We start from the raw sequence: 13061 nt of genomic DNA on the forward strand, positions 1-13061 counted from the left end.
CAATAGCCAAACAAACAGAAGTGTAGAAACTCAAAACTGGGGTCAGCCTTAATCTGCATGTTAGGTTATGGGAATTACAGTTTCAGCTTTTTCCCTGTCCCTGATTATTGATGGTGCTGTTTAAATAATTACATTGTTTGATTGAGTGCTGTGCTTGATAATCAACATCTGTATTTTTCAGAAATGTTGATTATAAACTTATAAAGAGGATCAAATAATATACTTTGATTTTATGGTACCAAGGTTCATAGGATATTCTTAAGGAACTGTTTTTCATTTATTTTACACTACATTCCCTATGCCTTTGATACATTTCAATAACTTTTTCCAGAATCATGAATTATAGGAAATTAAACATACATGTTCTTCAGTTGTATACCCAAAACTGTTTAGTTAATTTATGTATAGGAATTTATGATAGAAAAGACTTCAGTGTTTTCAGATTTTTTACATTAACTATTATCTTCTTATAAGGATGTCTGCTTGTTTTAATATGCCTGAAGCAACATTTTTTATCATTACAAAAAGTTCCTGCACTGATGCCAAGCACTAAAGTTCAAACCTGGATGCAAAGGAATACAAAACACATCATGTTCTGTTAAAGGGAAACACATTACATTCCTAAAGTTATTGTTTAAAGTGTCTTGGTGTACTTCTATGATGTAAATGCAAAATATAGAGCACTTTTCCAGTTCGATTCTATCATAAAAGCAACTTTTAAAACTTTACATTTTAAAACTTAACAAATAATGGTGGATGTCAAACTCTAGCATGTATGCTCTTTCAGGGTTATCTTTCGAGTTAGAAGCACTGCCCAAGTGGTATTCACTGGAACGTATCGAAGACATCTGTCTATCAAAGCTGCCATTGGACCATGTGCCTGTCACTCAAACAGGACCCTTCCACTTCCTGTTTGTATAAAAGGTGACATCTGCACAAAGAATTCCCTCTTCATTCCACCCGGCCTAAGCCTCGGTCTGTCGTAAGGCAGCTGCGGCTGTAAGAGGTCTCGATCTTCCAGTTTACTGTGTTGTGGTCCTTGCGTGTTAAGCCCTGCTTCAGCTGGTGGTTTTACTACCGGGGGCCCTCCGGATCCCGAACAGCATGGCGCCCAGTGTGTCCCCCCCCCGCTGGTCGAAACCCCTGACGGGACTCATGCACCATGGTGCACGAGCAAATGGCCATTCCCTGGCAGTCATTGTGGCGGCACTTTGGCTGTCCCAGGCGAGGCGAGTCCGGACGCAGACAGGAACCAGCTGATGGATGCCCCCATCTCGCCCGGGTTCACCTGGCTACAGCTCGCCAGAGTGTACTCCAAGGCAGCACCTCTGGATAAGGCCCGCAGACAACCTGCAGGGCCTGGACGGCCAGCCTCCCAGACAGCAGCAGCCCCGCCCTCCTGCTGACCTTCACCAGTGCCTCACCAGCAGGCAGGCGCCTACCCAGGCCTACCACGATAGAGCCAGGCCAAATGCCAGGAACCATGTTACTAGGCTTCATGGAAGGCACAAGGATTCTTGTTGCCCCGTGGATACACTATTCTTTATTTCTTCCCACTTCACCGGTCATCGCGTCTGGGCAGCACGGATGTGGCCCCAAGGGGGCCCTGTGGCTTCTAGCATAGAGTTGGTACGGCTCCTAGTAGGTACGCCTTGGGGCAGGCTCTCTTATCAGCTTGCTGCCCCCTCCCTTGTAACGGTATGGTTATACTGTAACCCCTGGTTAACCATATAACTGTGGTTATCTGAGAAAAGAAGCACATCCAAAGGGTTGCAAGGTCACACGGGAGTTCTTGCTCCCGGCAAAAGCAGAAAGTCTCTGTGCAGACGTCACCTTTTACACAAACAGGAAGTGGAAGGGTCTTGTTTGATTGACGGGCACAGGGGCGAATGGCAGCTTTGATAGACAAATGTCTTCGATACGTTCCAGCGAATGCGCACTGAAAACCCCTCCCCCTTGGGCAGTGATTCTTTTCTCAGATAACCACGGTTGCATTTACAGGATGTGTCATGTCATAACTTCCTAAATAATAGAAACAGCGGAAAACTACAAATCACCAGATTTGTCTTCCTCACTGCAACTCGAGTCATTACAGTCAGTTTAGCATTGATGTCTTACCAAACAATAATAATGTTGTGATTTTTATTTTTATTTCAAAGTGTACAATCACCTAAACTCAGCACTGTTAAAAGAATATTTACATTTGCCTGATAAGATCACAAAAACTAATCAGTTTACCTTATTTTTTAAAATATTTGTGCATAAACATTTACTGACATGATTGTTGAAGCTTAGTTTTTTCAATATTATTCATCCCGTTTGCCCAAGATGTCATATAAATCAGATTTGGCATTGCAATGTCCCTAGCCATTTGACATACCTGAAACATATTAGTCCTTGAACACTGAGTCTATGTAATCGCTTAGAATTATTACATGCATTTTGGTAACACTATATCTAAGACATCTAGTGCTAGTGCTAGATATTAGAGTAAGAGCTTATCAAATTACTTAAAAATAAAAACAACAAAAACTTACAAAAATGTGATGCTTCTGAGAGTTTTCATACAGTTTAGCCACAGTATATATTTTGAAAAGACAATTTCGGTGCTCTCTTGGCTGTTTGAGCATGTGGGCATGTTTTTGTTGTAGTGCATGTAAATGTAGTACAATGTAAAAAACATAAGAAATTGAATCAAATTTATAAATATAGTGGCACTGTGAGGGGATGGACACATCGCCAGGGCTCAATACAGGTGGGGTGTAGGAAACAGGCGCACACAGACAGGGATATGGTGAAAGGCAGTGATTTATTATGTACAGTGCCGATAGTGATCAAAACAAATAGACATACAATAAACAAACAAAAGCCCAACAAAATGGTTCCCTCTCTAAACATGCAACTAATAAATACATACCAAAAAACACAGCCAGTCCAAATTGCAATCAATAATCAAAACAAGGTCCATAAATGAAGTCAGTGACCTTTTGATTATTCCTCTCTGTCTGTGTCTATCTGTCTCTCTCTCTGTCTCTCTGTATTTACAATATACTGCTGACCCTCCTTGAATGTAGGATTTTCCAATGCAAATTGGCATATAGGCAGAAAACTGATAGACACCAATAATCACTCCAATGAGGAAAAAATCTGTGTATTGGTCCAGGCGCCATCTTGTCTCACAGAGATTCCTCTCGACTGCCAAGTTGCTTAATCTGGCCTCGAGCATCTGTACAGTGAATGTCTCTATTCCTGTTTTGGTCTAATTCAATGTTTAATTTAATTTTGTCACCATTATGGCTTGCAAACAGACTTTGTAGAAGAATGCAAGACTAAGAAATGATATGACATTTTGAAAAATTAACAGTAGGAAATTCTTTTGCTTCTCTTGCACATGAATATGGAGTCAATGAATCCACTATTTGCACGCTTCGTGGTTGTAAAAAGAAAGTGCTAAAGCATCCTCTCCAGTTAGGACTAAAATGTCTCACATGTATGGGCTCAAATTAACGCCATAAGTATCGCATTAAAAATATATATATATATTGTAAACAAAAACAAAAAATTTAGAAAAAATTGTTGAGATCAAAAATAAAAAAATCAAAAGGCAAAATTTATAGATTTAAATTTTGTTTTTGATTTTTTTATATTTGATCTCAACATCAATTTTTTCTTGTTTCTTTTTTTTTGTTTACAATATTTTTTTTTTTTATGCAATACTTATGGCGCTAATTTGAGCTCATACACATGTTCCTAGGAGAAATCCTTACACAGAAATGACAGAGACACTACTGACATAGTGAAAAAAATGGTTTGATTGTTGATGGTAATGCCATATAACTGAAAGCTTTAGTTTGCATGTAGATGTAATTGCTTTGAAGCCAGCAAGCAGTGATCCAACTGAACATTCATTCACATTTTCCTCATCACCTCACAGTATAATTAATTATATATTTTATATTTTATATATTTTTCAAACTCTTATGTGTTCCTGAAACCTGTTATACTGAAAATGTAACTTTCTTCAACACCGTTATTTCCTGGAATATCACCCATGCATTAGAGAAAGGTCAACTGTACTATTAAAATGTGTATTTAATTTGTTGACATGGTATTACTTTCCTGCTTTGCTTGTTTTCAGGTTAATATTTTACATCAGTGTTTTCATATATACCATGTTCATAAGTATTTTTTTTGTTTGTTAATATTATGATGCAGAAATGTAATATAATATAAAACAACAAATCCTGTTAAAATATAAATAAATACATTTGTTCCTGTCTTTTGTTGTTGTGTGCTTTTGTTCTGTTTGGGTACTTACAACACATTATGTTTTCATTTCAGTTTATAATAAACTTGATAAGCAATAATATCTACAAGCAATTTTTTTTTTGTGTGGTGCTGTCACTTCAGGGTGGAGTGTTGGGATGCACTTGTTTTTAAATAACCACAAATTACTTTGTGCAGATTGCACTGTAATAAGAAAATTACTATTTACCTATTTCCAAAAATCACACACTATGACATATATTACTATGCATTAGCCTATTCATACAAACCAGCATGGGTGAGTGGGATGATTCAAGTGATGCAAATTTATGGAATGCACTGCTATATAAATGATTGCTGCTGGGTTTTATTTTCCCCTTTTTTGAATGTGGGATTGTTAACTTGCAGCAAATATCTCTATGGTGCATTAATCTCTGTAGTTGGAAAGGAGAGATGAAAAACTCTGTCTTCATTGTTTTTCCCACAGTCGCTAACACAGCAACACTTCATGTTGTCGACAGAAACTATAATTACTATCAAGGATTAAGACATGATTGAAGGATTGAAATGCTAACACTCGGTAACACTTCGTAATATGACTTGAGTTTCCTCTGGGTAGACAACATTTCTGCTTTCCAAGAAGTTATGACATGACACATCCTGAAACCCTGAAGGAGCATACATCCTACTGACAAAGTCTCAGACAGACAGGACAAAACATGCAAATCCAAAGCGTGCTTTGCAAGAGCAATGAAACACAAGGCTAAATATGACAGAGACTTGAGATGGATGCAGATTACAATTTCATCAGTTTTCATTTGTTAGGATGTTTTATAACTATACACTTTCTAACAAATAATTTCCCATGGTGGGGCAGGCTCATATCTTAAGATTGATATAGACATATATACTTACATGTCAGATTTCTAAGACTGTGTGCAAAGTGGACTCATTGCTAGCCGCGTTAGTAATCTTGCACATCTTTTGTAATCTGTAAAAAAAAAAAAAGAAGTCCATGAATACTGTATTTATTCAAAGAGTAAATCAACTTTTTTGTAATAATATTTTCAGATTAATTAGAAAATGATTGTCACAGTGACACTGTCCAACAAAATATGTATATTAAAATATTTTAATTTCAAACTACACTTTCCAGCAACCAGGGAAATCTATCGCAGACAAATAACTGACAGATGTCATGTCTCATGCTGACACATCTGCCTGGAAATCCTAATGATTGTCTGGAAAAGGTTAGCCAGTTCCAGATGCTAGATTAGAAGTAGGGACCTCTGGGGGCAAATTATAATGCAGCACACCTATATAAACCTGATTTAGGAACAGCTACAACTGCACCCCTGCCTGCAGCTGTGACACAACAAACTGCCCAGGTGGTCAACAGACCTCTATAATCCAATATAGCAGGTTATTATACCTGATTATGCTTTTGTCCATTCAGTTGTTTGTCCATTTGGTATGTTCTTTTTTTTAATATTGTTATAATATAAATATTACAAAACGAAACTTGGACTGGCATCCATTATATTTCAAGTAAATATGTATTTAATTTATGTAATTAATGTCAGTACTTACTAAAAAAAACATTCCTGATACTTTTGTCTTGGAAGTAATTTATTATGAAATTCCACATTTTCTTGAGGTCCTTAAAATATCTTAATCTTAGACCCACATTATATAACTTATAATGTACATATGTAGATATATAACAAGTAACATTTATACATACATGCTGGTGTCGAACAGTCCCTTGTATTGTGATAAAGTCTGTGAAAATGTGTTCTGCATTCAGATGAGAACTTGACTGGTCCTGCTTGAAAGCAAAATGAAAATTACTCTTTAACAGGGGAAATCTCTTACTATGTATGAATGTTATTTCATATCACTATATCAGTTCAACTGTAGCTGCAAAACCCTTGCACTGTAAGTACATAATAGAGTATTATTTTGAATCTGAACACTAAAAGGTTATAAATGAGAGAAGGCCACTAGGCTCATCTTGCCGTTTCATCCAGTGTTTTCCAGAAGGAACCCAAGGAGGTCACCTCAACTACATGGCTGGGCATGTTGCAGTGATCCTAAAACTGATCCCAATGGTACTCAGCTTGTGACCCTAGCCCTACTAAAGGTTTCTCCTTTAATGCTTATTCTTTGTTTAGTACACAATAGCCAACTCTCAGTATATAAATCTCCTTCGATTACTTCAGATTTTAGCTTGAGAATTATCATTTTGTTTGGAACTTTATCAAAAACCATTTCCAAATCTCTGTTTATATATCATATCATATCATATGCTTGGTTAGTGTTTAATTGCCACAGCTGCTTGTTCAAATAAATCTAACAACAGATGTGCTTATTAACACAAAACATATGTTTTAATATTGCATGGATGTGCAAACAATACGTACACCTTGTATACAATTTAAGATGAGGAAAATATTAAATATATACCAATCATGTTTTAAAAAAACTTTTTTTTCCAATACAATTGTTTTTTTTAGCAGTAACTGTAATAAGGATTACAGTATCAATTGTCAATTTAAATAAATAAATAAATAAATAAATAAATAAGATGTAGCTCACCTTCTACCTAACATTTAATTTGACCTGATTAAATTAATCAGTGAACATATTTACCTATGCACCTAAGAACTGCACTATGCTTCTCTTACTACAACTGCTTAAGATCAGGATAATCAAGTGCTAGATCACGTGTTTACTAAACCACACTGTTTAAAGCCACAGTACATGGATGTTAACCTCATTGACAATGATGTTTTACTTTGTTAAATGGAAAATCCAAATAGAATTTGCTGGCTCACCTACTTAACTATAACTCAGTGTTGGCTTTTATGTAACAGATGACTCTTTCTTCTACTTTTTTATTATTATTGTAATTGACAGGTTGTTTAAAGTGACCAAATGTCCTGTGTCTATTACATATTTAACTACAGTGTGCAGCTACAGCATTGCGCCTCAAAGTTCCCTGCAACTTCTTGTTTTGGTTTCTAGCTTTGAATGACATCTTATCATACCATCAATATTTGGCTAGTAATACACTTAATATATAGCTATATATCAAGTTAGCTTGAGGTTCTTGTGCAGTTTTCAGATCTATCTAACACAATGTTTACAATATTAATTATCTGCTTATGGCATTAGCTAAAAGTAGTAATTTCTATCACAGTAGTGAGAAAACACTTAATCTAAAATGGGTAATGATGTTCTTACCTGTGAAATGTTTTATAAACTTGTCTTTCAGGTTTACATCTCTTGGGACAATTTCTGTTAACAAGAAAAAAATGCTCTGTAGGAAATAGTATACGCTATACAAAACATAGTTTTAAATAAGTGATAACATGAAATTTCGTGACATATAGACAATGGGAAGTATAAAATGACTGGGTATATGGTCTGTATGAAATCAACAGATGCCAACTGTGCAATATTTTAATAACTCAAACTTAAACTTACCAGTAAGACCAATGCTATTAGGAATGTGATTTGATTTTTATGTATATTAACAGCTTTTTTAAATATACAGTTTTTCCATTTAGTCTTTTATTTATTGCTTTGACACCTACAGAAATAAATTGAAAAAAAAAAAAAAAAGATGTATTATTTTGCAGAATCCTTTACCCAGGGCAAGTATAAACATCTATAGAGTAATAAAGATAATAATGCATATATAACTTTTATTATGTTTGTTATATTTCTTGCAAAGGTTGGAAGACGTGACATTTGAGGACCATGTGTTTGATGTCAATGGGTCTATTCAGTTAACATCATGGTTACTTCATAATAAGATACTTGGCTCCTTTAAGAAAATCACTCAAGAAAGTACTGACCCTAAGTTGACTTTTACAATTTGAACTGATATGCCTGAGTATATTGTTACAGGGTAGACTAATTATTGTTGTTTGTTTCATGAATAAAGAGGGGATTCATTAAGAATAATAATCTATCTTTTTAAATTAAACCATTATAAACATATTTTCTAGTGCATTGTTTATTTGCAAAGCTATTCATAATACAGATGTATTACAAAATAAAATGGAATGTCTACAATGCGACACGAAGTGAGAGGATAATGCGTTGCACACACTAAAAGCTTGGGTACAAATGAGCAGGGTGGCACTGCTAGTGGGCTGGGGTTGAAGAACAGACATGCAAAGTAAGCGGTGGCGTCACAAAACATAGCCTATAATAATGGAATGGAGTACAAGTGATGATACAACGATAAGGCAGATTTTCAAAATGAGGGTCTCCTTCTGTTTCTTTTATTAGACCTCAATGGCTGGAAAGATAGTTGGTTTTGTACCAGTATAGTGAAAGAGCTTGAATTTAAATGATTTGATTAAAATTAAACTTTGACCCACCTGCTGATAAAAACCTGTTCTAAATGGTGTTTTTTTAGTTCGTATCAGCCTTCTTTCTTCTATTTGTGAAGATAAACACTAGCAAATACATGATTGCAGTTTGCAGTTCTCTATTTGTGGGTGGGTCAAAACTTTAATTTAATCTGACCCAACTGACTGTATTTGACAGTTCAACGAGCTGTATGGCCTTCAAACAATCACCTTTCAAAGGAGCATATTAATGATGGAAATATCATTACTATTATATCAAATTATCATGTTTACCTTAACAAGCACCTCCCAGAGACTCCTACAGTCTGTGCATCTGTAGTCAAGGTGGGTTTTTTTCCTTTCTTTTACTCCTATTATCAGTTCTCCCTTGATGTATGTTTTATGTTTTACTCCAAAATTTGTCAAACCAAATGTCTTAAGATTGATTCAAAATAAATCACATACATTTGTCTGTTTTAAATTGTCTTTATAAGAACATTATGTATTCCCAATAATTCCCAATCAAATGCAGCTAAGAAGCATTTTATTCTCTTATTTGTTGTTTTTTCTTCAGTAAAAATGCTGAATGATGTAGGAACACACATATGTTTTATTTTTTATTTTTTTTGCAGTTTAATAAAACATCAAAACATACATTTATAAAATCATGTGTTAATTTTATATTGAAAAAATATATGAATTAAGACATTTCTAAATTTCATTAACTAACTTTCATTACCTGCTCTTCATCAATCAAACAAATCCATTTAACAATATTATCTGTCCATCTATCTATCACATATACAATTGCCTTTAAATCTATTTCTACCCTTGAAAAGGTGTAATATGGTTTTCATAAATTCTATGACACATTCCTTTTTTTTAACATGGACCAACTGAAATGTAAAAACAAATGCCGATCTGAATCATTTATATATTTATAATGTATCCGGCAAAAAAGTAAAATGTTATTCCAAATGCACAGTGTTCCTGTGTATTCACACCACAGCAATCAGCAGTTTTCTATTGATTCTTCTTCGGCTTTGATAACTCTGAGATGGCATTTTCTGTAGGGTTTTAATCAGCTCAGGCATTCTTCGGGAGGGATTTGTGTCCATTCCAGTTCCTCTGGGGATGGGGGGGCTGACTTTTAATTTTACAAATTAAAGGTCTGTTCAGAAGCATGTTCTGTATGAGCACTAGTTCAGACAAGCAGCATCACACAAGACACTATACACTCAGTGTTGTTTAGATTATCATAACTGGGCCTTTGCATTTGTAACACTTTGGAAACATAATACAAATTCCAATGTTTTTTTAAATTTCCTGTTCCAATTATGGTTTGGATGAGGAGATCCTAGAAACTGATTAAAACAAGATGTCTACTCATTGTTTGGTGATAATGACATGTAGCTATCATTACTGAATGCCTTATAAACACATAAATCATGTTATTATTCAGGCTTTAGCTATCAACCATATGAAGTAGTCTAGTACACATCAGGAACTGTAAATCAATAAAGTTGTGACAATATATTGCCTAACCTTCCAAGACCAGCCCAAGGCCTGACCTCAGTCCTATTGATCCATAATGAAATGTGTTACAGTCTACTAGAGGTTTAAAAAACAGAAATCTACCAGGATTTGTTTTGGCCACAGTTTAGAAACAGGCATTTCACAGAATTGACAAAGTTTTTTCTGTAAGTAAACAGAACAGAGTATGAACAGAAGCCAACATGAGATTTAATTTGCCTATATTTGTATTTTGAGTATAATTCACATATTCAAATGTTTATAAGTACTATTATTAATACTAATAGTAATTTATAAGCATTGTATGTAACAGTTTTAGGCATGTACATGTATATCCTGGCTTCAGTCATCCCTGCTAATTACTTCCTTCTGACATTTGTAATTGTTACATGTTTTTCATAATTGGGCATGGTACCTACATTAACTTTCTAAATATAGATTTATAACTTAAATTTTGTATTCTGCAGATGGTCATTCAAATATTCTTCGAAATGCATGTTTTTGAACTATACTCCTGATGCAATTAGGTCAAGCAGTTTAAACAGGGATCAAGTCAAAGCCATTCATTCACAATGGAATTCCTAATCTGGACAAAGTGGAATACTACTTCAAGATCAATACAAATTCTTAAATAGCTTAAATGTTTAAGAACAAGTTTTTAGATGTGGTCGATTAGTATGAGGGAATGCAAGTTGAGAAGCTATCATATTTAAAAAAACACGTAAATAATTGAATTTAATACATTCCCGATTCAATTATTTCAGTATTGTGAAAGTTCTGTAAAATCTGGCACAGCAATAAATGTGCGTGCAAGGAAAACATGAACAGTCCTTTCCAGTTATATCCACTTGATAACAACATTCATTAGTTAATGTTTTATTTTACTCTGAGAAAAATATTATTTGAAAAGGTAAGAGATACTAGATTTCCCTTCAATTTGTGTAAGTAGACTATCACTTAAGCCGTTTTAACTGGATATATTTAAATATTTCTACCATAACACTAGCACTAATCCTGAGCCTATCCCCAAATTTCAAACTATCCATTTATTTATACTGAAGGGTTCCTTTTCCAGCAACAGCACCATGAGCACCATGAGTTCCCTGAAACAAACGACATAATTCTCTGGAAAATATTTGAACGTAAAATAAATACTCACTAAGAGCTACATTTTCTTTTATGGTTTTGTCTTAAATATCAGTAATCTCACCACAGCATTTTATAGATTGAAGACAATTTGTTGCTTTCCAATTTCCTTAGCTATGGATTCACATGATCTACAAACATCCTTCCTTTTTTGTTTAAGTGCCTATTTTAACCTTTCTCATAGTACACACAGATTATGTAATAATAATAATAATAATAATAATAATAATAATAATAATAATAATAATAATAATAATAATAATTACACAAATCACTGCAAAGCTAAAAGAGGAATGAGTATATACTGACAAAATGAGAGTAAATCCCAGTACCATTATCGGCTATATATATGCTGATGAATTAAGCACTAAGAGATCTCTGAGGATATTAAGGCTGAGAACATAATCATTATTGTTGGTAATGAGATCAAGCAAGGTCCAGAAAAGTGACAGCATCTATATATTGTGTTTGTTTGATCTGAATGTCATTCTTACAGATGGTACAGAACAGACTTGTTAACTAATGACCTTTACAATCAATCAACAAGAGGTTTTCACTTAAATGACACGGTGGTTATAAAGCCAGTACTGTTACATTTAGTTGGAACCAGAGGCTGTGAAATGCTGTTTTAGGGTAATCAAGACAAACACTGGGTGTACTTATTTTCACTTTCAATAGCCTAACTCACTGCAATATTTTTCTGTGGCTTAAATAGTATGTGTATACATAGGTACAAATGATATAAAATAATAGGTTGTATTTCTTATCTGCATTTATCTGTTTTGAGTAAAAGCCAATCACATGTCCTTGTTTTAAGTCAAAAAAGTTATTTGGACATGTCTTGCAGGGACATTTATTCTTTTATTGTAAATTGACCAAGTCAGAAAACTTTGAGATCAACAAAAGCATCACTCACACTTAAAATCCATGTAGCCATACACTACCATTCAAAAGTTTGGGGTCACTTAGAAATTCCTTGTTTTCCATGAAAACATACATGAAATGAGTTTGAATAGGAAATATAACAAAATGAATAGGAAATATAGTCACTGACAAGATTAGACATTATGATTTTTAATTGAAATAATAATTGTGTCTTTCAAACTTTGCTTTCATCAAAGAATCTTCCGTTTGCAGCAATTATAGCCTTGCAGACCTTTGGCATTCTAGTTGTCAGTTTGTTGAGGTAATCTGAAGAGATTTCACCCCATGCTTCCTGAAGCACCTCCCACAAGTTGGATTGGCTTGATGGGCACTTCTGGTGTACCATACAGTCAGGCTGCTCCCACAACAGCTCAATAAGGTTGAGATCCAGTGACTGTGCTGGCCACTCCATTATAGACAGAATACCAGCTGACTGCTTCTTCCCTAAATAGTTCTTGCATAGTTAGGAGCTGTGCTTTGGGTCATTGTTCTGTGTAGGAGAAAACTGACTCCAATCAAGCACCAACCACGGGGATGAGCATGGCGTTGCAAAATGGAGTGATAGCCTTTCTTCTTCAAGATCCCTTTTACCCTGTACAAATCTCCCACTTTACCACCGCCAAAGCACCCCCAGACCATCACATTGCCTCCACCATGTTTGACAGATGGCATCAATCACTCCTCTTTTCATTTAGTCTGCGTCTCACGAATGTTCTTCTCTGTGATCCGAACACCTCAGACTTAGATTCATGTGTCCATAACACTTCTTTCCAATCTTCCTCTGTCCAGTGTCTGCTATTTTGCCCATCTTAATCTTTTCTTTTTATT

General features: G+C 34.8%; 1 protein-coding gene across 2 annotated transcripts in view; it reads right to left on the minus strand.

Annotated features, from left to right (window-relative positions):
• Positions 1-13061, minus strand: part of alkal1 (ALK and LTK ligand 1) — a 48009-nt gene that overhangs the window by 9684 nt on the left and 25264 nt on the right. Inside the window, exons 3-5 of one of the 2 annotated variants that reach the window (XM_066719684.1) lie at positions 7513-7566; positions 6011-6094; positions 5182-5257 (exon numbers count right to left, since the gene is read on the minus strand). In XM_066719684.1, coding sequence (XP_066575781.1) covers positions 5193-5257; positions 6011-6094; positions 7513-7566 — 203 coding nt within the window. In that variant the 3' untranslated portion in view covers positions 5182-5192. The remainder of the gene's footprint in view (positions 1-5181; positions 5258-6010; positions 6095-7512; positions 7567-13061) is intronic. The other variant, XM_066719694.1, reaches the window with a different exon arrangement.

The sequence above is a fragment of the Amia ocellicauda genome, chromosome 2 (assembly GCF_036373705.1).
Source record: "Amia ocellicauda isolate fAmiCal2 chromosome 2, fAmiCal2.hap1, whole genome shotgun sequence".
NCBI classification, from domain to species: Eukaryota; Metazoa; Chordata; class Actinopteri; order Amiiformes; family Amiidae; genus Amia; species Amia ocellicauda.